This window comes from Panthera leo, chromosome B4, assembly GCF_018350215.1.
Source record: "Panthera leo isolate Ple1 chromosome B4, P.leo_Ple1_pat1.1, whole genome shotgun sequence".
NCBI classification, from domain to species: domain Eukaryota; kingdom Metazoa; phylum Chordata; class Mammalia; order Carnivora; family Felidae; genus Panthera; species Panthera leo.
This window is the reverse complement of record NC_056685.1, coordinates 25,049,832-25,075,648: the sequence shown is the minus strand read 5'-3', so window position 1 is coordinate 25,075,648 and position 25,817 is coordinate 25,049,832. Positions and strand designations below refer to the sequence as shown.

The 25,817-nt window shown below is 37.0% G+C and overlaps 1 protein-coding gene across 1 annotated transcript in view; it reads left to right on the top strand.

The window, feature by feature from the left end:
- MKX (mohawk homeobox) overlaps positions 1 to 25,817 on the top strand; it is a 66,282-nt gene that overhangs the window by 5,604 nt on the left and 34,861 nt on the right. The window contains exons 4-5 of the mRNA XM_042948377.1: positions 6,484 to 6,637; positions 7,066 to 7,401. Of these exons, the coding sequence (XP_042804311.1) occupies positions 6,484 to 6,637; positions 7,066 to 7,401 (490 nt within the window). The remainder of the gene's footprint in view (positions 1 to 6,483; positions 6,638 to 7,065; positions 7,402 to 25,817) is intronic.

Here is a 25,817-nt window from a genome sequence, read left to right as displayed (position 1 = left end):
TAATTTTTAAATGGGGCAAAGATAATTGTTTATAATAATAAGTCATCCCTGCCTAACGATTTCCAAATTTTTATAGGAAATGAAGTTGGTTTCTGGAACTGTGTAGTGATAAATGGAAAAAATCAAAATGTATAGAATAGCCAAGGGATGTTAAATGTAGTAATCCAATTTGGGTCTAGTTATTTTCAATTAGGCATAATAGGATATCTACGTAAGAATATACATATATATACATACGTAAATATATATATATACATATATATATATGTACCACACATATATATCTATCTACACCTGACCCTTGAACAACACAAGTGTTAGGGTGCCAACCCTCCCCACAAGTAAAAAATCCACATATTTTTGACTCCCCAAAAACTTAACTACTAGTAGCCTACTGTTGACTGTAAGCCTTACCAATAACATGAATAGTCGATCAACACATATTTTGTATGTTATACGTATTCTGTAGTGTATTCTTAAAATAAAGTAAGCTAGAGAAATGAAAATGTTATTAAGAAAATTGTAAGGAAGAGAAAATACATTTACAGTATTGTATTTTGTTGAAAAACTGTATAAGTGGTCCCATGCAGTTCAAACTTGTGTTGTTCAAGAGTCAACTGTACTTATGTTGATATATGTGGGACAGTTTGTGAAAGTCAAACATACATTAAGCATCCAAGCAAATTCTTACTCTATGGGAAACCAAATAAATTATGTAAATACTTTACACTTCTGGAGGAAAAAATATAAACCTGTGAGCTGAATAAAGCTTTTGATCCCTGCAAATTAGACCCCAGTGAATAAATTTCTCCTGTGGAGTCAGGCTTCTTGAGTAGAGCAATCATGTCTTTTTCATGTCTTTCAATACCCCCATATCATCCCAGCACTGTACTTTCCATAAACTGTTCGTACATGTTTGTAGAGTGAAGAGGTCTAATTGGGGAATACCATTATAATCACCATGTGGTTTTCCAAAACACCATTCTGAACCTTGGTTAATGTCTTGAAATCTGACAAAGATATTCTAGTTTTAAAATACATTCCATTGAACACACATTATCTTTAATGCTGTATGATGGTTTATAGACCAGCAAGAATAAAACTCATTTTATTATTTTCAGTATATCTGGAAACATGTCGTATTTTCGTGTCGGTGGACAAATATGGAGTGTTCCCCTTATTTCTGGTTCCAAACTCCTTTTCGTTGTTTATTGCAGTACCTCCTATCTGTTTCTCATGACTGATGTTAATAAGTGGCTAACATAACTTTTATTCCTTAATTACGAGAGTATCCTATTTCAAGAATGTCTTTTACACTTAACATTTTCCTTTTGGCCGTGTGTCAAATTGTTAAACTTCTCATGAAATGTAGTTTTGCCTTGTTTTGTTGCTCTTAAATTGATAAGGAAGGGCATAAAACCTGGTCAGCAGTCTCCACTAGACCTAGAAGCAAGAAACTGAAACTTTAGTGGAAGAAATATCTTCAGGACCACAAAAGGTACTTTTTCTGACAGATAGAAGTTCTAAGGACATTAATCCATGGCTACATTTTATATAGCCCTGAAAAACGAAGCAGAAAGAACTATTTATTGTTAATCTGGCATCTTCCTAACGAGATATAAACATTTTCATAAAATTGACAGGTAATTACGTGTGTGTGTGTACTTTAATCAACCAAAATATTCCATTGTGCTTAATTTCTATGGCTGCCCACTGTTTCAACATTATAAAAAATATACTCTGTAGTGCCTAAATGTAAACAGCTTTATTGTGGAATAACACAAAATGGTATGCAGTTGGTGTTTTGTATTATCATAGGATATAGAGCTTACTACAGAATAATTGCCTTGGAAGAAGTTTTTCAGAGAAGGGCAGATGGGGGCTATATTTGATTTCAAAGTTTCCCATTGTTCATGTGTATATATTTTTAAATATGTGTATATATATACAGATATATGTATGTATATATACATACACATATTTATTTATTTATTTATTTATTTACTTGTTTATAAGAGTGAAATGTCTTCTTGGGATGCCTTCTTTCATGATCACAATACAGAGTGCAATGCATGTGGAGTTAGTTTGAGATTCCATTTAATGACTGAATGTTAATGCTTCCTCTTCTTATAGAAGTTTCACATTCCTATGATAATGCCCATGTGCCATTGGTTAAAATTGCTACTTTCTAAGATTTTGCCCCTTCTGTTGACATAGCGCCTTTTTTGCTAGCTGAGTGCTTCTGTTGAGATATATATGTAGTTATCAACTGCAAGGATTATGGCAACTGTTAAATATTCAACAGAATCTCAGATTGCTCTTTCTACATTATTCCAAGTGTTACACTACATGGTGTGGAAATGAGGTTTTCAATGTTTCCATTGAGTAACTCAGAATAAGTTTGTTAATTCTATATATTCAAAGGTGGACATATGCCATCTTATCCCTTTGGGCTTGCTACAGTGATTGCTCTGTCAATACGATCAATGTAAACACCTCTGCTAGAGTAGGGATGAAAACTACTTAGTTTTCTCTTCCAACTTCTAGATATTTGGTTCTCCAAGCTTTCACTATAAAATACAGTGTTTTTAAAGCTCTGAGTTTCATATCAAAATGCTGTTGCAGAACCTATCCATGTTACCATGGAGGCCTATATCATGTAAAATAGAAGTTAATGAGATTTGCAAGGAATCCATAATAAGTTAAAGGTAGAAAATCTGAACTGGTATTTTTACCTTCTGTGAAACAGATGGAATTTACATTAATTCATCAGGAAAAAAAAATATTGCAAAACAGCATTTATGCAAATTTCTTAACCAACTGTTTGTTTGCTGTTTGCATGACTTAATGCAAGCAGATATTAAGCACCTTGAACTATATCCCGTCCTTAATTGTACTGTAAATTTCTGGCAATAAAATACTGGCAGAGTAAATATATTAGCATTTTTTTTGCCAGTCAAAGTTATGAAATCAGGTCAGAGACAGCCCATGTTAGGTATCAGCAAACCTTTCTGGGAAATCTTCTAATATGTAATTAGTATATTATGGTAAGAGCTGAGTATATAGAGCACAAAAAAAGGATATGATCCGTGTATATGAAAATGTAATCCCACCATGACATTTAAACGTCCCCATTTTGGGGCACCTGGGTGGTGCAGTCATTTGATCTTCCGACTTCTGCTAGGGTCATGATCTCACAATTCATGAGTTTGAGCCCTGCATCAGGCTCTGTGCTGACAGCTCAGAGCCTAGAGCCTGCTTCAGATTCTGTGTGTGTGTGTGTGTCTCTCTCTCTCTGCCCCTCCCCTACTCACACTCTATCTTTCTCTCTCTCTCAAAAATAGTTTTTAAAAATTAAAATAAAAAATAAAGGTCCCCATTTTTGTATGTTAGAATTATAGTGTGTTCATGTTTTTGAAATTAGAAGGCCATTGCATTTTAATAAAAATATGGAGACTTGCATGAGAATTGTATTTTATACTATACTATGTGATGGTTGTACTGATTTAAGGTTAGTTAAGATTTAAAGTTAGTCTGAATTATATGATGTTTAGTAAAGAAAGTAATCAAGTTTTGGTGCTGGATTCCAATAAATATAAGCTACATAGGCGTAGGAGAAGTTGCGGTTTGTCCTCTGCATGTCAAGGGGGCAGAGAAGGACATAAACACACATGTCTGATTGCCTGAAAGGGTGGTGGTCAAGGGCAGAAGATAGGTTAGTACCAACTATAAACGGAATGAATTAACACTTCTGTAGGAGAGTGTAGACTGTATTCACAGATCTTAGTTTTTAGGGTTGGCCAGGATGTTAGGAACCATCTAATGCATTTTATACATGAAGGGTTTGAAGTTCAGAAAAGTTGAGTGACTTCCCAAATCCACACATGTATTTGGCAAATTCAAAACAGGAAACCAGGTCTCTTTCCATTTACACCACAGTTATAGGATAACAGGACACTAATGAGGATTTGAAGAAGGTAAGCATTTAAATCATAATGGCACATCAACACTTGAATTTGATGGTGGTGGTGAAGATTCATTCAAGTTCATAGAATGGAAGATATGGAAGTTCAGGAAAATAATGTTCTAAAATTCCCAGTTATTACTAATAAGGACATGGGTGAATACATCGGCCATGATGTGCACCAGGCATTTCGTGCTTCCATAGTGAATGTTCACCCATATATCACAGTTAATATGTAGTTCTCTGCTAATCCTTCCATGTGTGCAGGGGACGAAATTTCTCTTAACAGTAAACATTCCTAGCACTGACCACCATGGCTAGAGCACAAGAGCTACTCAATATATATTTGTTGAATGAATAGTCCCAGAAGTTGTCTGTCTATAGAGGTTGGAGAAGACTGAGAATTTGAAGCCAGATGAAATCATAGTTATAATAGCACAACTTAATAGGAAAGAGGGGTTGATAAAGACTAAGACTTCTGAAAAGCCACGTGAGTTATCACATCAATGCACATAAATTTAAGAGGAAAGTTGTTACTTAAAACACAAAGAAAGTAATTAATATTGAATGCATATATTATATATGATATGTTTTGTATACATGTGTGCATGTATGTGTATGTGTGTGTAAATTGGGGAAAGCTACTATGCTTTAAAAACCTCTGGAGATAAAGAGGAAAAAGTTGTGTTTTTGTTTTTTAAAAAAGGAGGATTCACTATAGGCTCATTCAATAATTAGGTCTTCGGCAATGTGTAGAACTGTATATTTATATTATAAATCTAAAAAAATAAAAAAGAAACTTCCGATGCAAGCATTGCCACACAAACTATTATAGTAATGTGGACTCATGTTCTAGAATAAATTGGCAGAAAGATGTAATTCTCTTTCCACATTTCATTCTTTTAAAAGCCGATATTGGGGGCGCCTGGGTGGCGCAGTCGGTTAAGCGTCCGACTTCAGCCAGGTCACGATCTCGCGGTCCGTGAGTTCGAGCCCCGCGTCGGGCACTGGGCTGATGGCTCAGAGCCTGGAGCCTGTTTCCGATTCTGTGTCTCCCTCTCTCTCTGCCCCTCCCCCGTTCATGCTCTGTCTCTGTCTGTCCCAAAAATAAATAAAAAACGTTGAAAAAAAAATTAAAATAAATAAAATAAAAAAATAAATAAATAAAATAAAAGCCGATATTGGCCTTTCTGGTTATTTACTTATATATCTTTTCCCTGATGATACCCTGATATTTTGAAGGAAATCTCAAGTACCATCTTAACCTCTGGAAATCCAACAGCATCTTTTACAAACATGGAAACACCTTTCCTTTGTTTTACAGTGTTTGTTTCTTTGTCTTCACCTATTTGCTTCAGAAGCACTTGACTTTCAACTTAAAGCTGGGTGTTAGTTGGCATTTTTTCTTCCTCTACTTGTCTGATTGCTCTGTTTGATTGTTTTCCTAGCTCCTCTTTTATATTCCTGCCCTTGGATCTCTAGAGGCGTCCAGGGTTTGGTCTTCAACCACCTTTCTGCCTACTCAAAACTGCCTGCTGTCACTTCTGTGCATTTGACCCGTGTCTGATCTTCCTCTCCCTTAAGTCTCAGATATCATTTTTGTTTTCTTCCTGCCCATCTCACCAGTATGCTTTTCTAGTACCTCAAACTAATCATTCCCCAAACCAAGCACATCATTTCATCCTTAAACAGTTCTACTTTCTTTCTCAAAATGGCACTGTCCTTCTCTTGATTACACAGGCATGACTCAAGGTCATCTTTAACTTTTCTGTCTTCCTTACCCACCACAATATCTCTGGAATTTGACTTACATTTGTTCCCATGTCCTCTTTATTGGGAACACACTTCCCTATCCATTATACATGATATATTCCTTCAACTCTTCACTTAATTCCTCATGATGTCTTGAGTCATATATGAAAGTAACTCCTCCTTCCTTTGGATTCCTGTATCATTATATTTCAATGTCTTTTAAGCCATTCATCACATTCTTTCCTATATTAAAGTTATTTAGGGGCACCTGGGTGGCTTAGTTGGTTGAGCGGCTGACTTCAGTTCAGGACATGATCTCACAGCTCATGAGTTCGAGCCATGCATTGGGCTCTGTGTTGACAACTCAGAGCCTGGAACCTGCTTCCGATTCTGTGTCTCCCACTCTCTCTGCCCCTCCTCTGTTCATGCTCTGTCTCTCTCTCTTTCTCAAAAATAAATAAACATCAAAAAAAACTTTTCAAGTTATCCCTCTTACTATACTGAACATTTGATTGCAAGGCCTGTTTTTTGGTTTTTGTTGTTGTTGTTGTTTGTTTATTCCCAGAATACAGTATGCACTCAGTCTCTATAGTAAGTGCTCAGCATGTTTGTTGAATGAATGAATGGAATGAATGTCTAATACTATTACATTCAGAGAATACTTAATGATCAGATATACTGAGAAAGGCTTTGGTCCTTTGTGGGAAAGTAATTATGTGATGGGTCGTATTTTATGTTTTGTTAATTGAAAAATAAAACTTTTTTAGGTGTCAAATTGGTTTGCTAATGCAAGACGTCGGCTTAAGAATACTGTTCGACAGCCAGATTTGAGCTGGGCTTTAAGAATAAAGTTGTACAACAAATACGTTCAAGGAAATGCTGAGCGGCTTAGTGTAAGCAGCGATGATTCGTGTTCCGAAGGTTTGTTAATATTTTTATTTTGCTTTGCCTCCATTACCAGGAAGTTCACCCCAACTGCTCTTTTTAAGGTTGACTCCACAAAACATAATGGTGCCATAATGGTTCTTTTTTATTGCATGAAGTAACTTCACTTTTACAATACTATAAATGACCAACAGAATTATGGCTGCTTCCTCTTGTTTATAGATTTATCGTGTATCAGAATAACATTTTCTCTGAAATTCATTAAAATTAAAATACCATAGGGAGAGATTACATAGATTCCTGCTTCCTGTGCCTAAAAATTAATCTTGAATATCAATGACAATTTTATACACTTTAAATAAATATTCTTTCTTTATGTATATATTCAGTGATTAACTGTAACAGTTGGGTGGCTGGGAGAAAAGTATATGTAAGTATTACCTAGTGATATTTTTATCCCTTAGACGGAGAAAATCCTCCAAGAAACCACATAAATGAAGGGGGCTATAATAATCCAGTTCACCATCCTGTGATTAAAAGTGAGAGCTCAGTCATAAAAGCTGGAGTGAGGCCAGAGTCACGGGCCAGTGAGGACTACGTATCACCCCCAAAATACAAGAGCAGCTTATTGAATCGTTACCTTAACGACTCTTTGAGACACGTCATGGCCACAAATGCTGCCATGATGGGAAAGACAAGGCAAAGAAACCATTCGGGATCTTTTAGCTCCAACGAATTTGAGGAAGAATTGGTGTCTCCTTCATCATCGGAAACCGAAGGCAACTTTGTCTATCGTACAGGTAAGTCCGTGCTTTTCATGACACCTTGTTTAAAACAGCACTAAAACTGCAGCAAGGGGTTTATTTCATCAGGTATAAAGGCATAATTTTTACTGCTTTTGCACAAGATTATTCACATATATATAGCCCATAATTTAATTTGAAAGCTTTGTTTTGTTTCTAATTACCAGATGTGCTTCTTAGTGGATAATGGTCTACTGGGGATTTTCACTCTTAATGATGAATATGAGAATTTTCATTCTTCATAGTAATTTTCAATCTCAATGGTACACATTCTTGGAGGAGGAATGCCCTGAATTATAACCAGCCATGCAAATACTTTGTATTTCATCTTTTCTCTTAAGATGATTGCTAATAGTGATGGAAAATGAACACAAATTAGCATGGGTGCCAAGACTCTTGTGAAGGAAAAGTGTAGGTTTGGCTTAAATTGCTTTGGAAATTTTACTTTTATTCCTGGAAAGCACAAGTAGAGCTGATAAATAGCTTTGAAATTTTTACTTTTATTCCAAAAATGATTGATTTCTGCCTGTCCAGATCTTTCTGGTGGAGTAGTGAGTTTGGTAAAAATTTCTGTCTTGACTTCAGTTTCCAGAGAGTTTTGCTCATAAAGAGTGTTTGAGCAACTCGCTTCAGACCAAAGGATATGTGTGACCTACATCTGGTATAGATAAGAGTCCAGGTCCTGGAAATGCCTTCAAATGAGACTTAGAAATGTTAGAGCTGGAAGTAACCTCAGGAAGCATCTAGTCCAGCCATGTTAGATCATTAATAAGAAAACCCAGACCAGAAACACATAGCTAATTACTCTTCTCCAGATCAGTAACACAGCTGAGCCTGAATAAGAGGTAGGAAAACATAACTACTACCAGACCCTGATGACTGTTATTATTATATCTACTACCTCCGATGATTTATTGAGTAGTTATGACATGCTAGGCCCTCTGCTAAATATTGCACAAACTTTGCTGCAGGTGACCCTTGTAAAGACCTTGATATGTGAATAGTAGGGCTTTATAAAGGAATTTAAATTTGGTCTATTTAATATACCTTTCAGATTATTTAACCAGAGGTCTTCTTTTCAAGTAAGATATGTTATCTGTGAGGATTCAGAGGAAATCTCAACACATTTTTTTTTTACTTAAAATTTTTTTAATGTTTTTTTTATTTTTTGAGGGAGAAGGAAAGTATGAGTGGGGGAGGGGCAGAGAGAGAGGGAGATACAGAATCTGAAGCAGGCTCCAGGCTCCAAGCTGTCAGCACAGAGCCTGATGCGAGGCTTGAACCCATGAATCATGAGATCATGACCTGAGCCAAAGTCGAACATTCAACTGATTGAGCCACCCAGGCGCCCCCTCAACACATTTTTAAAGACTTAAATTAGCCACATTGTTTGTTTGCAGTTCCAGGGCCAACAGTGAAAACAACTCTAAATGCTCTGAGATATAAAATGAGTCTTGTAAATAATGATTGGGTCTAGGAAGAAGTAAAAGATGCAATAAAAGACTATTTCTCTAATAATTTTAAAAATTTAAAACTATGTATATCTACTGTGAGCAGAGCGGACAGAACTTGGAGATGATTTAAAGCTTTGTTGAATTTTATTTGAAGAGATAAGAAAGGATAGGAAATCAAGTCATTCAAGTACAGAAAAATGAATAAAAATAAAACAAAAAAAAAGTTAGAATGGAAAGCTGAAAACTAGATAAATTAAGACTTCACTCTGAAAGAAATACTGAAAGAAAAAAGCAAAAATTGGTACGGAATAAAATTGGAAGTGAAAAAAGAGCTATAGCAGTCAATATATAGTTATTAAAAATACTTTTAAATTATGGTGTATTATGCACAGTTGTTTGACAGTATACCATATGCAAATGTGTAGATGAATTGGTATTATCCACACAAATTAAATTATAAAATTATAATGAGAAAAGTTGTAAATGACCACTGATGCAGGAAAAATCAAGGTTTTTAGTAAAACTCCATTTCCAAAACACATGATTTGATATTCAGTGGATTTTTCCCCAAACTTTGAAGAAGTAATTAATTCTCATGCTTACTGCATTTTTCTCAAGCATGTAAAAATATGGGAAGTATGTCAGTTTTTAAAAATGTAAATGTTATCCTAATCCAAAGCCAGATTAAAATAGCATAAAAATCAACCTTTTTATTTATGATACTGATACTGACTATAAAGCAACATGAGGAATATTGATAACATAAGGTTAAGTGAAAAACAATTTAAAATTGTGGAAACATTGAATGCAATTGTGACATTACAAATATGTATGGACAAAAACAAGGAAGGTTTTTTGGAAACAATGAAAATTAATTTTGATTAGATGGAATAATTGAAGGTCTGTTACTTTTGTAAATTTCTTACACATTTCTTTATGTTGCCCAGTAAAAAATTTGAAATTTACCCAGTATGATGCGTCTTATGAAAATGCGTAAGGTTCCAACTTCATCTCAGGTCATGATCTCACAGTTTGTGAGTTAGAGCCCCTCATAGGGCTCTGGGCTGATAGCTCGGAGCCTGGAGCCTGCTTTAGATTCTGTCTCTCAATCTCTCTGCCCCTCCCCTGCTTGTTCTCTCTCTCTCTCTCTCAAAAATAAATATTAAAGCAATTATTTAAAAAAAGAAAATGCATGCTCTTTTCAAAGAAAATAAAATAGAAAACCAAAGAGTGATTAGCATGCCTGTATAGTTGATGCTTCTCAAAGTGAAATATCTTGGCCATTTATTTTTATTAAAGTCTTCAATGGCCTATTCATTTGCCAAGTTCTATTTTTAAATAAAAACCTATTTTTTAGTTTTGCAAGCAATGAGAAAGCAGCCTAGACACGTAAACTTCTGGTTTTCCATGCATGTGTATAAACTTTTAAAAGAACAGAATACATTGTTTGGTTTTGTGGATAGAGAATTGAGAAGGACTGGTGGTCTAAGACTGGTCTGCTAAATCTCAGCCCGAAACAATAAATGGCTGTCTTCTGGGGGAAGCGAATGACAACGTTGCTGCAATTGTATCTGGCTGATGCCACTCATGCATAAATAGAACAGGGGATTTCAATAAATACTTTCTGAGCAACTACTATGGTTTTCGCTGGCATACAGGCTTATTCTGAATTCCTTCAATTCCTTCTGGTTATATCTTTCTTTCTTCACCTAAACAGAAACCCTCTAAATCTGCTATTAAACACCACTCCCCTCCCCCACCACAGTTTTACAGGAGTGCAAAGATTTCAACTTTCAAATTGTTTTTCAAGAATAGATCAGCTTTAAACACAATTTCTTAGTTTATCTATGCTAAAAAATTTTATTCGTTTTTCCACACATTTTTGCTATCTTATGATGCATTTCATTAATGATATGGAACCAAAAGGCCAAATGAAAGAGTTGGTATGTGGAAGGATAATGCATCGCTGAATTTTATTTCACTTGTTGTTGTTAAATTCTAGGAGAGTTAAGCCCACTAGATTATAAAGTAATCCTAATTGAAACATGTAGGTGAATAGAACTCTTTTCTAAGTTAGTATGAATTAATCAGATTAGCTTTCTCTCCACCTGACTGACAACATCAACGTAGATACAAACATGTTCTGTTGATTTTATGTAGATATTAAATATTTCTCTGTAATCTGAAGTCTCCCCGTCGTGTAGAAAAAGAAAGATTTTTATTTTCATGGGGTGTAATAGGCTTTCAACACATATTGGCTAAAAAAACATTTCTGAGGGCGGAAATTATACCGTTAGAATTGATTAGAATTATTAAGGCTATTGCTTCTAAAAAAAAATACTACTCAAGAAGATTTAGTTACTCAGTGTTGTCTGTTGAATTAAGTTGTCTGCATTAAAATTATAATACTTATCATCATGTCAGGTTAATGGATGACAATTTTCAGGTATTTGATGGAGTGAATTCCCATTACAAACTGACCTCAAGGCCCCTAACCCTTCGATGGGTCTGCCCTCTGAGGTGTCTTTAATATCCACCTCCACTCCTATTGAATCAGTACTGATATTCTCCAGATGCGACCATCCGTGAAGGAGCCATCTGCCATCTGTCCCACCTACAGAGTAAGTTCTCATTGGAGCCTTTCCTGACTTGTGTTCGAGTCTGATTTACCCTTAAAAGACTATTACATTTCCTTCTTTGCTGAAGGAGAGCAGGGAGGTTTCTAAGAAGTGTACTGACGAGGGGAAAATCAGGCAAGTCTTGAAATAAAATGTGTGGACTTCCCCGCACTTCTTTTGCTCGGCTTGAGGACAAGTCCCTGTTATGTTCTTTCTTTTTGCAGCTCACAATTTATAAATGGCTAGTACATTCGAATGGTTATTCTCTGAGCCCCACTGCTCTGCAAGTATATAATTCATAAATTTAACCAGTTCCCACAGGCTGAATGCTTAAACTTCATCTTGTTAAACTGTCTAAAATCCCTCTTAATTAGACACATCTGGTGCAGCAAAAACATATAGGAACATAGAACTCTTTTCTATGTTAGTGTGAATTAACCAGATTAGCTTCCCTTCCACTTGACTGAGGTGAATATCCCTGAAGAAATGGAGATTTCTGATTGAGAGAAAAAAGAAGTCACTTATTTGGTGCATGGAATTCTCTGGAAGACAGAGTCCCTTTGGATGGCCTGCCACAGTTGGAGCAAAAAGAACCAGGGATTTTGGTCACTAAGGAAAGAAGTAGGAGGTAGAAAGTGTGAATGGATGCCAGAGGCTAAATGCCATTTCCAAACATTTTTTTTCTCAGCTAATGATGCGCACCAAGAGGAGAAATGTTCCTTTTTCTCTCTCTCTTCCTGCATATGCATGTACTTCAGAATTGAAGCTGGCATTATCAGTAGTATAACGCAGGTATGAGTTCAGAAAACCATCGGATTAGCCTGGATTTAACCTTAATTTATGTATAGCATGGCTTCTTTGGAGTTGTGCTCTCTTCAGTTCTAAACAGCCGACTTCACAGGTACATTTCCGAGATACAGTCCACTCATATAAGAGGTGCTCTTTCATGCATTCATTCCACACACAAAAATGTTCCTTAAGAGCCACTCTACTCAGGCCCTGTTCTAGGCTCACCGAAGCCCTGTGTTTTGTGCTAGGCTGCTCATCCAAGAAACCCTCGTTAAAAGAAGCAGAAGAAAGATTTAAAGAGCTGTCTTGGCAGATCTTTTTGAGCGTGAATACTCACTCCTAATTTATAGGTTTCATCAATTTTGGGTTTTGTGTCTGTGAGTAGCTTAAAGAAAGCATCATAGTAGTCAAGAGAAGGCTTTGTCAAGAACCGAGTGTTAAGATGGTATGTGTCTCTGTGTTCATGCTAGTTTCTCTGTGGGATTTTGTTGAACAGTAAGTCTGCTTTGGATACTTTTATCCTGTTTCATTTCCCTTTTTGTGCCTGTCATGTCCTTGTTTTTGGTGAAAGAACTAAGCTTTGCCCTTTTGGATTATTCCAGACGTTCTTTCCTGGCATGCAAATGACTGCTGATGTACTCCAGCAGAGAATAAAAAACCCTCTATCACCATCCCAGTTAGTGACATTTAAAGGATACTTGAAAGGTTATCCAATTCCTTGTCTTGTATCCTTACTACAATAATACCTCACCTATCTGACACCATCTGGGAATGAGGTATTCCACGTAAGTGAAATTTCCAGATAGAAACTTAAGTACCGGTTTTAAAAATACAGAATTTTCTGCTCTCCTAAGCTTATAATATTAAACACAGCATGTGAAGTGTGCTTCAATATCCTCTCTCCTCTAAACTACCTCCTCCTATTGCTTTTTATATGATATTCCATCCTTTTAAATCAGTAATGTTGGGTTAACCACAGTTCCAAACTTGCCCCTAATAGCTTTGAATAAAGAATGATGTCTTTCTGATAGCCTGTTGAAAAGAATTCTTCCTAATCACTCACTCCAAAGCAGTGATGGTTTAAGTGAGATCTACAGAAGTGATTTTTTGGGTAGGCGTAGGGTTACTATAGAAATATCAAAACTTAAGCATGATATTCAGAACACCATAGATTTTTAAGTATATGTCAGTGATGATGGCAAAACATTCATATGGAATATTTTTAAAGTAGCTTGATTTTTTAAATTAAGTGTTCATTATCGATTCACTAGCAAAATTGAAATGAAATTGCATAAGTGTTCCATCTCCTGTTTGAAACTGAAAGATTAATGGCAAACAAAAATAGAAAAAGAGAACAAATATTGGCATGAGCAGTTTGCTGGCTCCTTAAGGGGTAGCTTTTCATTTGCTTTGTTACTTGGTGTCATGTGAGAGGCTGGAAAAACCTAAGTGTAAATACTGAGACCTACAGCCCCAGAAAACAACATGGCTTACAAACAAATTGAAAGTATATGGCAGGTTAGTTTAGAAAAATTTTAAGGACTGTTTTTGATCCCAATGTTTTCTACCCTTTTACATTGTGTTTCTTCCACGCGTTACCTAAGAATGATAGCAACAGTGATATCACATTTGTGTGAACGTTAGAAACACTGTTTTTTCTGAAATGTAGCGACATTGTCTCTTCTTTTGTGCTGATACTCACTGCCTTATGTGTATTAAAAGCTCTTTGAGGCCCTAAAGTGGCGTTTTATTCATTTTATAGTCCCCTTAGCACTTAGTACAGCGTCTTTCACAGATTTGCCCATAACCGTTACTTAAACGAGTTAGTGTTTTAATGATGTGGTCTTTTTTGCTTCTTAAACCATGAAAGACATTTTAATGTGCACATATATATGTTGATCTGTATCTGTGAACATGACAAAAGAAAGAAAATGATCTTGAATACGTTTGAATGGCTTTAAAAAAAAAAAAGACAAATGTGAAAAATTTTAAACCAGAGGAAAATAGTAAAAAAAAAAAATGTAGCTGGAAACTCTGAGGTGTTGAAGGGATTCAAAATAATAACTGAGAAACTATAAAATGAAACTAAACCAATTTTCAAGTAAAAAAAAAAGTGACTTTCAGGAAAATGAAAGGATGATAAATGGAAAAGTTTAGCTAGTTTTAAAAAACCCACCAAAGAATTAAAAATATAGCAAATAGACAAACAAAAATAAATATTTGTTGTCTGTCTCTGTCTAGCACAAAACCATGTAAGATCTGAGAAAGAAAGCACAGATTCAGATCCACTGATTTAAACTCTTGTGCCACATTTGCTCTCAGGATTGACATGACAGCTTGGACTTTTTTTTTTAAGAGTGACTGTTTTTAATCCTGTAATACAACTGGAGAGAGTCTATGCAGAAATTTTACATTTTCTCTTTCCTCCGCCTATCAGAGTAAACATCCCATACATTTTGCATATTTTCCTGTTAAAAACAAGTTTACCAACCTGAAATTTTGATTCTCTAACTTGGCATTACATTTCTACCGGAACTGAGTCCATTGTAATTGATTGTATGATGTTGCCTGCATTTCAGACGTGCTGGAGTGGTCAGTCACATCCTGGTGCTGTTTCATAGACGTGCTTGTCCATGTCACTATATTTAAGCCTGTGTCAGTATTTCCATTCAGAGACTTTTTTCATTCCCTAGGGCTTCTAAATAAGTCATAAAAATTCAAGCCCAACTCAAAGCTGGCATAAAAGGGCCTTTTTTTCTTCTCTTATGTATAAGGAACATAAGTGTGTAACTCCCACTAATTCTAAATTTGGTTAGGTTTGTAAACTCTTTACACACTGAAGAGGTCAAATAAGATCCATTGACACCTCTCCAGTCTGAGACTAAATGGGATGTCAAAAAGTTTTTACTGTCTGTGAAAATAACAAGACATTCTATTTAATGAATATGGAAGTGGTTTCTTTCCTTTCTTTCTTTTTTGGTTAGCTGTAGTTAGTTTTTCCCTTCTGCCTCCCTACTTTGTTTCTAAAATTAAACAGGTATTTTTCTATGTCAAAATGTGTCTTGTTGATGTAACAGAATTTTTACTCAGAATAAATATGTGTTTTCTTCCAGGCCAAAATTTTGGTACTTTTAAATTTTGGAAGCTTCTGCTCTTGTTTTCTGTTAGAAATTATATCATTTATAATTATGAGTTTGGGGGAAGCAAAAAAGTAACAACTTTGTTCCCTCACAAATGAGATAGTTCTTTTACAAAATTTGAATTTTCTCTTCGTTTTCAGTTTAGATGCAAGACAGCATGTGTAATGCATAATGCCTCTTTTCTCCCTTTCTTCTTTAACAACTTTGTTACCCAATTTCTCTCATATTCATTGTACTGAAGAAATAGTCAACGATTTTTATAAACCCAACAGCGAACTTGAAAGGATCCTCTAGTTCAATTCTTGAATTTGCAGATTTGGAAATTGCTATAGGCTCTATACTAAGCATTGAAATTGTTCGTTTTTTTGGATATGAGTTGCTTGATTGCTTGGAGATATGATCCAGACCCTTGGTACAATTAGTCTGATTGCTTTGGGCAATTTCAGCTACTTAATTGACATTTACTTTTATTTATTTATTTATTTATTTATTTATTTAAACGTTTCTTCACCCTTGAGAGACAGAGAGAGACAGAACACGAGTGGGGGAGGGGCAGAGACAGGGAGACACAGAATCTGAAGCAGGCTCCAGGCTCTGAGCAGTTAGCACAGAGCCTGATGCGGGGCTTGAACTCACGAACCATGAGATCCTTTACTTTTACTTTTAAATAAAAGTAAATCCTTAAGCATTAGTGTTGAAGTTTCGAGAACTTAGGCTAGCTGTGTGTGCATTTAAAATTCTTTTCTCTATTGTTAACGGCTGCAGTAAAAAGGTCTTTACACACGTTTTTAGACTACAGGTTGTAATAGACGTCATTACCTAGGGATCCTCCTTTGCTTACTAAGGGAAATATGAATGATTTGCAGAAAATGCCTAAAAGCTAATACTGCTAGTGTGCATCTCTCTCTGCACATACGTATGGTCATAGTGGTAATAACTGAATTGGATGTAGTTAGGAAGACAAAGCAGCTTTTGAAAATGACCAGTGATATCTTCCCTCTCCCTTTGGTGCACACTGGAGGCGTTGAGTCCTTCCTTCCCTGGTAGTGGTCAGAAAAAAGCTCGGGTGATAACAACAACCCAATGGAACGTGGTTTGGGGAAGATAGATTAGTGTCAGGTTTGAGCAACAACATCAGTCATCCACTTCCAATGATGTTAGGTCCTCCCAGAGAAGGAGCCATGAACTGTTTTTCTCAGGCAAGTAAGACACTGGTGCAAGACGCACTGACGTACTGCAGAGTCTGATTCACCTTTAGCATTTCTTCAGGTCAGACACATCCAGATGTACCTAGAAGAGGTAAAACTGAAGTTTAGACTTCGCCGTGTCACAGATTCGGGCAGCCCCTTGGTGATGGCATGTGAGGATGCTCTCAAGTGCGTGTTGTGTCTCCCACAATCCCTGAACTACAGATAGGGTTAAAAACAGCCTCTTGCCCACTTACTTCAGTGCTTTGGAGTCTCTTTGATACAGTGACCAAGATGGATATCTCTGACAGAAAGAATGTGTTCCCTTTGTGATGCCATTACACACACACACACACACACATACACACACACACACAGAGTACGCAAAAAACGTTTTACCTTTGATCAAGCGATAAAGAGAGCAAAACACTTTAAATGGTGACTTTGAGAGGAATATTTGGGTGATATAACATTAAACTGGAAAACAGCACAAATGAAAACGAAAACTTTGCAAGTGCTGAAAGGTGATCAGAGACATTCATGAAATGGGATGTCCAAGAAACAGTTTGCTCTTTAAATTTTTACATAGTTGCTCATGTATTTAAAATTTAGAACTGATAGTCCCTTTGACTGAGCCAGACTCAGGTTATGGTGGACAAAGCTCTCAGTATGGCAGAGACATTTCAAGTAAGAATGCCCCATTCTGCCAAAACTGTCATTATGACACTAAAATGTACCCTTTTGCTAAGGGCCAGAATTCAGAGTCTCTCCTTCCAGTTTCTACACTGATTTAGACAACAGATGCATAAAAGGCAACGTGGTATTCAGGATCATTTGTCACATGGCTTCGGGGCAAGAGGATGGCTATCTGGCAGGAGGGAGAATTCCTTAAATGTTACTGGGTCTTACATTTCTAAATGTAAAATCCCTGGCCAGAAGCTGCTTGGTGCCACGTGCCTTTGGTGTGATGTCTTAGCCTAACTCCAAGCAAGATGGTTGCAATATTGTGGCTACTTGAGAACCCACATAGCCTTCTCTAGTTTGCAACTGAGGTGGAGAGCCATTGTTTTGCATTTTCTTTTATCCTTGTCTTGACTGCATTTTTTGTCTTGGTGTTTGTTCTCTCTCTCTCTCTCTCTCTCTCTCTCTCTCTCTCCCTCCCTCCCTCTCCCTCTCTCCCTCCTTCTCCCTCCCTCCCTCCTTTAATTCTTTCTGAGCTGCTAAATCTATCCAGCTGGATCAAGGAGTTTTTTCACAACCTTGTCAGTAGTGCAATTGGTCGTGTCTTAGTTTTTACTGTGTCTCCTGGGTTCCTTTACTTTAGTCCTTTTCAGAAATATGGCACCAGTTCAGATTTACTCATAACCCATGGGGCCTCTGGTTTATCTAACCTGTGTACTTTTTTCCTTCAGATTTATTTATTTATATTTTTTCCTTAAAATTGTGCTTTAAAAGGTATAAACATAAATCATCTGGAATAGTAATTTTCAACTATCTTGAAAGGTGTTTGAGGACTATTTCATGGTTACTATGATTGAAGCAGTAAAATTTAGTTTATAGTTACAATAACTTTCCTCTCATTAGGAAAATATAAAAAAGCTCAACTTTATGATTTCATGACATATTACCAACCCCCAAATACCATTCCTAATCCCTACCCTCTAACATACACACTCAGTGAAATGCTAGTAGGAAGCTCAGAGAAGAACAATAAAGACAAATGACCTATCTGTGTTCTATTTGACCACATCCTGTCTCTTAGGTGCTTTATTAAAATGACAGTGTAAAAGTCTGAGTAGAGACTCTGTGGAAACAATACAAGTTTAATCTGTATCTTGGCTATAGTTAAATCCCTACTGTTTCGTATGTGGTTTGGAAAATGACTTTGCTGGGTCTAGATTTTCTCTGTAGTCAGCCTCCTTACCTGACCTGAGATTACCCACTTATAGATTAGGCCACAGGAAGTTATAATGTGGAGAGAGCAGATTTGCCTTAGAAACTGGGAGCACTGTATTTAGCCAGAACTGCCAGCAACTGGGGATGTGTTCCAAGGTAAGTCTCTTTATTCAGCGGGGCCTTCCTTCCTTCAGCTGTCAAATGAGGACGCGTCATTGCCTTCTGCCTTTGATAATCAGGGATTCTATGAAATGCATAGGGAGAAAAGGAAGCCCACGGTTGACAGAAAGTCGTAGTTAAATGCATACCATTTTGTCACTATTAGAACCAGGACTTGGGCTCCAAGCTCAGAAACATTTCAAAGGAGCTTGAGGGGGCATGGCTATAGTAAGCCCCCATGGTGGCAGGTAAAGGACTTTGCCCAAGGAGGGTATTGGGCCCTGAGTGGGTAAGGAGGTCAAGAGGGGAAAGGGCTTATGATTAAATATGGCAATGTGTTCTTTATGTCTTGTGTCACTTTTAGGAATACCTGTCCCAAGATTATAAAAGTTCGCTTTTACATTTTCTTCTACTACTTTTATTATTTTAATTGTACACTTATATAATTATAATCTACCTACAATTTTTTGTAAGTTATGTGAAGTAAAGATCTGACTTCTGGTTTTTCCCCAACACGATCTGTTCCAATACAATTTACTGAGCACTTCCACATTTCCTTACTGACTTGAAATGCTACCTCTAGGGACGCCTGGGTGGCTCAATCGGTTAAAGTTACAACTTAGGTTCAGGTCATAATCTCACAGTTTGTTGAGTTCAAGCCCTGCGTCGGACTCTGCTGTTGTCAGTGTTGTCTATCTCTGTCTCTGCCCCTCCCCTGCTCGTTCTTCCTCTCTCTCTCTCTCTCTGAAAAAATAAACATTAAAAAAAAAAAAATGCTACCGTTAGTATACTCTACCTTCCTTTATATGTGTCTATTTCTAGACTCTAATGTATTCCACCAAACTTTTTAAAACACTTCTACATCAGTAGCACACTGTTTTCATGACTGTAGCCTTATTGTGCATTTTGACATATGGCAAGGTATGTCCACTTGCAATTTTTTCAAAATATTCTCATCAAGTCTCTTGAATTTGCCTTTCCAGTTGAACTTTGGAATAAGATTGACAAGTTCCATTTTAAAAATTTCATTGGAAATTCATTTGGGATTACATTGAATTTATGTATTAATTTGGGGAATATTTTTATCCTTACTATACCAAGTCTTTCCACTCAGGAACATAGTATATTTTTCCACTTATTCTGATTATTTTTCAGGACATTCAATAAATTTTTATAGTTTTCTTTACATAGAGTTTGCATATTTCTCATTAAATTATTAGATGTTTTGGGGCACCTGGGTGGCTTAGTCGGTTAGGCGTCTGACTTCGGCTCAGGTCATGATCTCACTGCTCGTGGGTTCGAGCCCCGCGTTGCGCTCTGTACTGACAGCTCAGAGCCTGGAGCCTGCTCCAGATTCTGTGTCTCCCCCTCTCTCTGCCCCTCCCATGCTCGTGCTCTGTCTCTCTCTCTGTGTCTCAATAATGAATAAATGTTAAAAAAAATTTTTTTTAATTATTAGATGTTTTATTTTGTTATTCTTATTGTTTCCATTCTGGATGGGTTCTTATCTATTACATATTATAATAGTTATCATGGATATGTAGGAAATCTGTTGGATTTTGTACATTTTTCTTATATAATATTGATATAATATGTAATTGATATATGATATTGATATAATATTGTCAGAGTACACACAAGCGTATAACTGTCAGATAGTAACAGTTTTATATATTTATTTTCCTCTTTTCTCTGCTTCCCTTCCTCCTTCCCTTCAGCAGTTACATTCCATTGACCAAATTTTCCAAAACAATGTTGTAGTGATGGCAGGCTTTAAAGGGAGTTTTCTTATCTTTTTCATATATATATATATATATATGAATATTGTATATTTTATCTTATATTTCTTATATTCTTATATTTCTTATATTTTACTATTCTTATATTTTACCATTGAGTATAATGTTTGCAGAAAAATTCTGATATAATCACTTTATCAAGGTAAGGATCCCCTTCTCATTCCTAGATTATTTAATAAGAGATTCTCCCCACTCCCAAAACACACTCATAACTAAATAGGTTATTTTAATTATCAGACACTAATACCACAATTTTTAATACCATTTGACTGTCCCTTTTAACCTACTTATATTGAGTAAATTTCCTAGTGTTTAAATTTCTTTGAATCCTTGGGAAAAATTCTGTTCCATCACAATGTATCATTATTTTAATGTATTTCTGGATTTGATTCATTAACTATTTAGCCATTTTATATCAAAATTCTCAAGTGAGCTTTGTCTATAGTTTTCTTTTTTTCTAATGCTCTCCTTGCACAATTTTGATATTCCAGGTATGCCAGTGTTGTGGAATGAGCTAGAAAGTTCTTCATCTTTTTTCTGCTCTGGAAAAGTTTAAACAAAGTAAGGATTAGCTTTTCTGCATGTCTTGAAGATTGGAGTGAGTTCACCTGTGAAATCATCTTGGTCTGGGATCCCTTGGTTCTCTATTCTTCCTCTTACACCTTTTCTCATCTTTCCCTTCCACGTCATTTACAGCTGCCTCGTCTTCACCTTCCAGATCTCTTGCTTGGTCTTCAGCTTTGCCCCAACCATTCTACTGATCAACCTTTCTGCTGCAGTCTTTCTTTTAATTTTGGTATCATGTTTTTATTTTCCAAGAACATCTTATTCCTTTTTCATAGCAGTCACAACCCCTATAGAGATTAGGGGTTACCTGAATTTCTACTCTCTACTTCTTTTTTTTAAATTTTTTTAAGATGTCTACTTATTTTTGAGAGAGAGAGACAGAGACAGAACGTGAGCAGGGGAGGGGCAGAGAGAGAGGGGGACACAGAATCTGAAGCGGGCTCTAGGCTCCGAACTGTCAGCACAGAGCCCAACACGGTGCTCGAACTCACAAACTGTGAGATCATGACCTCAGCCGAAGTCGGATGCTTAACCAACTGAGCCACCCGGGTGCCCCCTGATGTCTGTGCTTTAACTGGTAACCTTCATGATTCTTCCCGTGGCCCACTTTTATTCTCTGTGAACTGCTGAATTGCAGTACCTTCCCTGTTGGGAAAAGCAGCTAACACTTTGCCACAGTCTTGATCTCTACCTGTTTTGAGTTGTGGTTCTCTGTTTAGATTTCCTCATCAGTTTAATGCCATTTCATCTTTCATGAATTTTTCAACTTTTCTGATTTGACGACGGTGCCCTTTATTGTTTTCGAGCACTGCTTGGCATTTATCTGTTTTTAAATTTACATTCTGTAGTTTTAATGGGATTTTGAGAGAAAAGTAAATAAAGCTTATTCAGTGCACCATCTTAAAGGGAACTCTGTAATACAGACTGTTAGTAAGTGATTTCATTATAAAAGATGTTTGTTGCTGATAGTTTTTAGTGGGAGTTTGCACACATTCAGAATTATGCATAGATTCTGAATATCAAAGGAGTAATGAAGAAAGAGTAATTATATACAAAATGGAACATGGGAACTCCTGGAAAATTCTTGCTAGGTTTCATATACGTAAACATGACACATTTTGATGGGTAACACTTTCCAAACTACAGTGCTTGAATTAAAGAGCTAAATATAATTTAAATTAAAAAATGTCTGTAATTATGATATAGTAGTACTTGGCAGTCTTCAACCTAATAAATACTACACTTCTAGGATGTGATTAGAATCTGAATAGATACTGCTTTACCCTGTAGTTAAGCATGTGGCAGGATATGCTAGAACTAACTTTTCTTTTTATCCTTCCAGTGGAGAACTTAAGTCCTTTGTTTGAGTGAATACTGTTGGGAATTTTTAAGTAAAAACAAGGAGCTAAAGAATTCCATTTCTTTTTGCCAATCTTTCCTTCAAGCAAAAAATTATCAATTAATGGAGCATTAAAAAATCATATGCTTCAGATTGGTTTCTTTTACCCTTTTGTACTTGGATTGCTTTAATAATTTTTAGCTAGTGCGATAGATGTAGCTGATTAAAGTTATACATCAAAATATACTGTGAGAGGGAAAGTGTTATATTTCAAAAATATCATATTAATGAATTGCATATTAAAATTTGCATGTTATTTATTTTGAAAATATCAAAATATCTCAACTTTCTCTAATACCTTTTTTCTTCCTTCCTTCCTTCCTTCCTCCTTCCTTCCTTCCTTCCTTCCTTCCTTCCTTCCTTCCTTCTTCCTTCCTTCCTTCCTTCCTTCCTTCCTTTCCTTCTTCCCTCACTCTCTCCTCTTTCTCTCTACTTTTTTTTTTTTTTAAACAGTAAAGTGCATGGTCTTTGTTCAGGGCTCTACTATCCAGATTCTTCCTCAGTTTGTTCAACTGTGGCTTAGCTGACTGAATATTTCGCCACATTTCCATGTCTCTGGGCAGTGATGGACTGACCACAGAATACTTTTCTATGAGTTTTCTTTCTTCCCTCAGGGATATGCTTGATTGTCCAGCTGTCAACATGTGGAAACTGTACTATTTATACAGTAATTAATATAAAATAGACCACTGTTCCCAGTATCTTTCCTAGAGCAGCACCCTCTTTTATTGGAACACCTAACATTTTCAGAGTCTTTTGCTTATGGTAACTTAATTGTCATTGTGTTAGGCTGTCTCTGTAACACTGGGTGGGTCCTTCCCCGAATTAGATAGCAAATGCTTTGGTATAGGCTTTGAAGCACTCGAATCATACTGATGAGGTCGAGGGCTTTACCTACCATCACTGGTCGATATCCTGTGTTGGACAGAGAGAGTAAGTGTTAACACATAAGACACGATTCTTAGCCAGACGTTGCAGGCACTGCCTCCCTCACAAGAAGGCTTTTCCTGGAAGATAGAGATTTGAAGGGCTTTCTTTTCCAATGATCCTGTACAGCCTCTGTCGAATATGCTAACGGGCAGCAGTATATCCAAGCACTTATTCTAAGAAAATATGGAGTGAAGGCCTTGAAACTAAGAAGGGTGAGAGAAATGCCAGAAGGCCAGCTTGAGATCATGGCATGTACATTACTAGGAATAGACAGCTTTTTATCACAGTCAGGAAATGAATATTTTTAAATTAATTAACCATGACAGATTCAAAAGGGATAGCTGTGGTTATAAAGCAAAGAACAGTTCTTATGCCTAGGTGTTGGTTTTCTCTTGGTACAACCACAAACAGGGGCGCCTGGGTGGGCTCAGTCGGTTGAGCATCTGATTCTTGATTTTGGCTCAGGTCATGATCCCAGGGTCGTGGGATCTAGCTCCGTGTTGGGGTCTGTGCTGGGCATGGAGCCTGCTTGGGATTCTCTGTCTCTGTCTGTCTGTCTCTCTCTCTCTTCTCTCCCCCTGCCCGTCTCCCCGTTCATGCACCCTCTCTGTCTCTAAAATTAAAAATAAAAATTACCACAAACAGCAACTTAACACCATTAATTATCTCCGAGTTTTGTAGGTCAGAAGTGTGGCATTCATGACTGGATTCTCTGCTCAGAGTCTCATTAGGCTGACATCAAGGTGCCAGTCACACTGGGCTCTTAGCTGGGGGTACCAGACAGGAGCTCACTCACAAGCTTACTTAAGCTTTGGCATAATTCATTTCCCTGTAGTTGTAGAACTGAGGTCCCCACTTCTTTGACTCTTGGCTTCTAGAGGCTGCCCCATTCCTCTGTCTGGCCCCCTGCATTTTCTAACCAGCAACAGCACATAGGTTCCTTCTCACACTTGAATCTCTCTGCCCTGCGCCCCCACAGGAGACACTCTGAGTTAAAGGACACATGTGATTTAACTGAGTCCACCCAGATAATCCAGGATAATCTCCATATTCTAAGGTCAACTGATCGATCATCCTAATTGTATCTGCAGCACCGCTTTTAACATGTAACGTAACATATTCACAGATGGGACCCTGGAAGAAAACTCATGGGGGCAAAATTCTGCCTATCCCAGCAGAGATCACTTAGTTATGCAGATTTAGATAAGATTTTGCCCATTCAACCTTGAAAGTTTAGACAACAAGCATTATCATTAGTGTGATCTTTTGATTATCACGTATGAAAAATATACTGCTTTAAATGCTTTCGGTATGACGGTCTTTAAAATGGGTAATCAAATCTTGTCTAAATAAATTAGTTGAGATTTACATAATTAGTTACATATGAGCACAAAAATCACACGTATGTATTCCCTTTATACACTTGGTTAGTCTTGCTTTCCTTAACAATGCTCTTATCTCATAACATGAGGCCGACGTTTTAACATTCTGGCAACCATCAGACAACTGACAGTGTATTTCTTTTTTTTTTTTTTAGTGTTCATTTATTTGGGGGGGGGGGGGGCAGAGAGAGAGGGAGACAGAATCCAAAGCAGGCTCCAGGCTCTGAGCTGTCAGTACAGTGCCCAACATGGGGCTCAAACTCACAAACCACGAGATCATGACCTGAGCCAAAGTCAGATGCTTAACCGACTGAGCCACCCAGGTGCCCCCTGACAATGTATTTCTAAGTAGATGCCTAGATGGTTACCAGTGGGATGATGAATGTTGACTACACATAGTAACAGCAGCTGCCATTTATTGAACACTTACAATGTGTTTGTGTTGTGCTTTACCCTCATGTGCTATCTTATTCAGCCCCCACAGTAGTTCTATGATCTATGTTGTACTATCCTTGGTTTGAGAGAACAGACTTAGCAAAATTTGCCCACATAAGCTGTGATGTTGCAGAGCCAGGATCTGAGATCAGATCTGTTTGACTCTAAAACCTTGCTCTGCACAACTGTCCTTTATTTTTTCACATACCTAGGGAAAGTTAAAAAGATTGTCGTTTATCCTTGGGAGATCCTCCTGCCTCCTTTTCTAAGCCACCTTCTACCTCCTGGCTCCCTTTTGTTACCTCCAAAGGAGCCTATGTCCTTATGCTGTGGGGAATCCCCCACCATGAGATGCAAACAGCATGATCTAAATAGTTTGGGGCATAACAATGATAGTAACAATAGCTGGTAATCACTGAGCACTTATCAAGTGCTAGGCACTGTGCTAAGTACTTGACATGCATTTTCTTACTTAATCCTCATAAGATCCCCGTGAAATAGGTACCGTTATCATCCCCCATTTCCCACATGGTATTTTGAAAGCAGAACTTGTAAATCTCTAAGCAATTGAATGTGTGCGAGAGTTTCAGAGGAGACTCCTTGGCTTCTCTGGGCCATCCTAATCGTGTCCCCATTCCAGAAGATTAGTGTCAGCCTT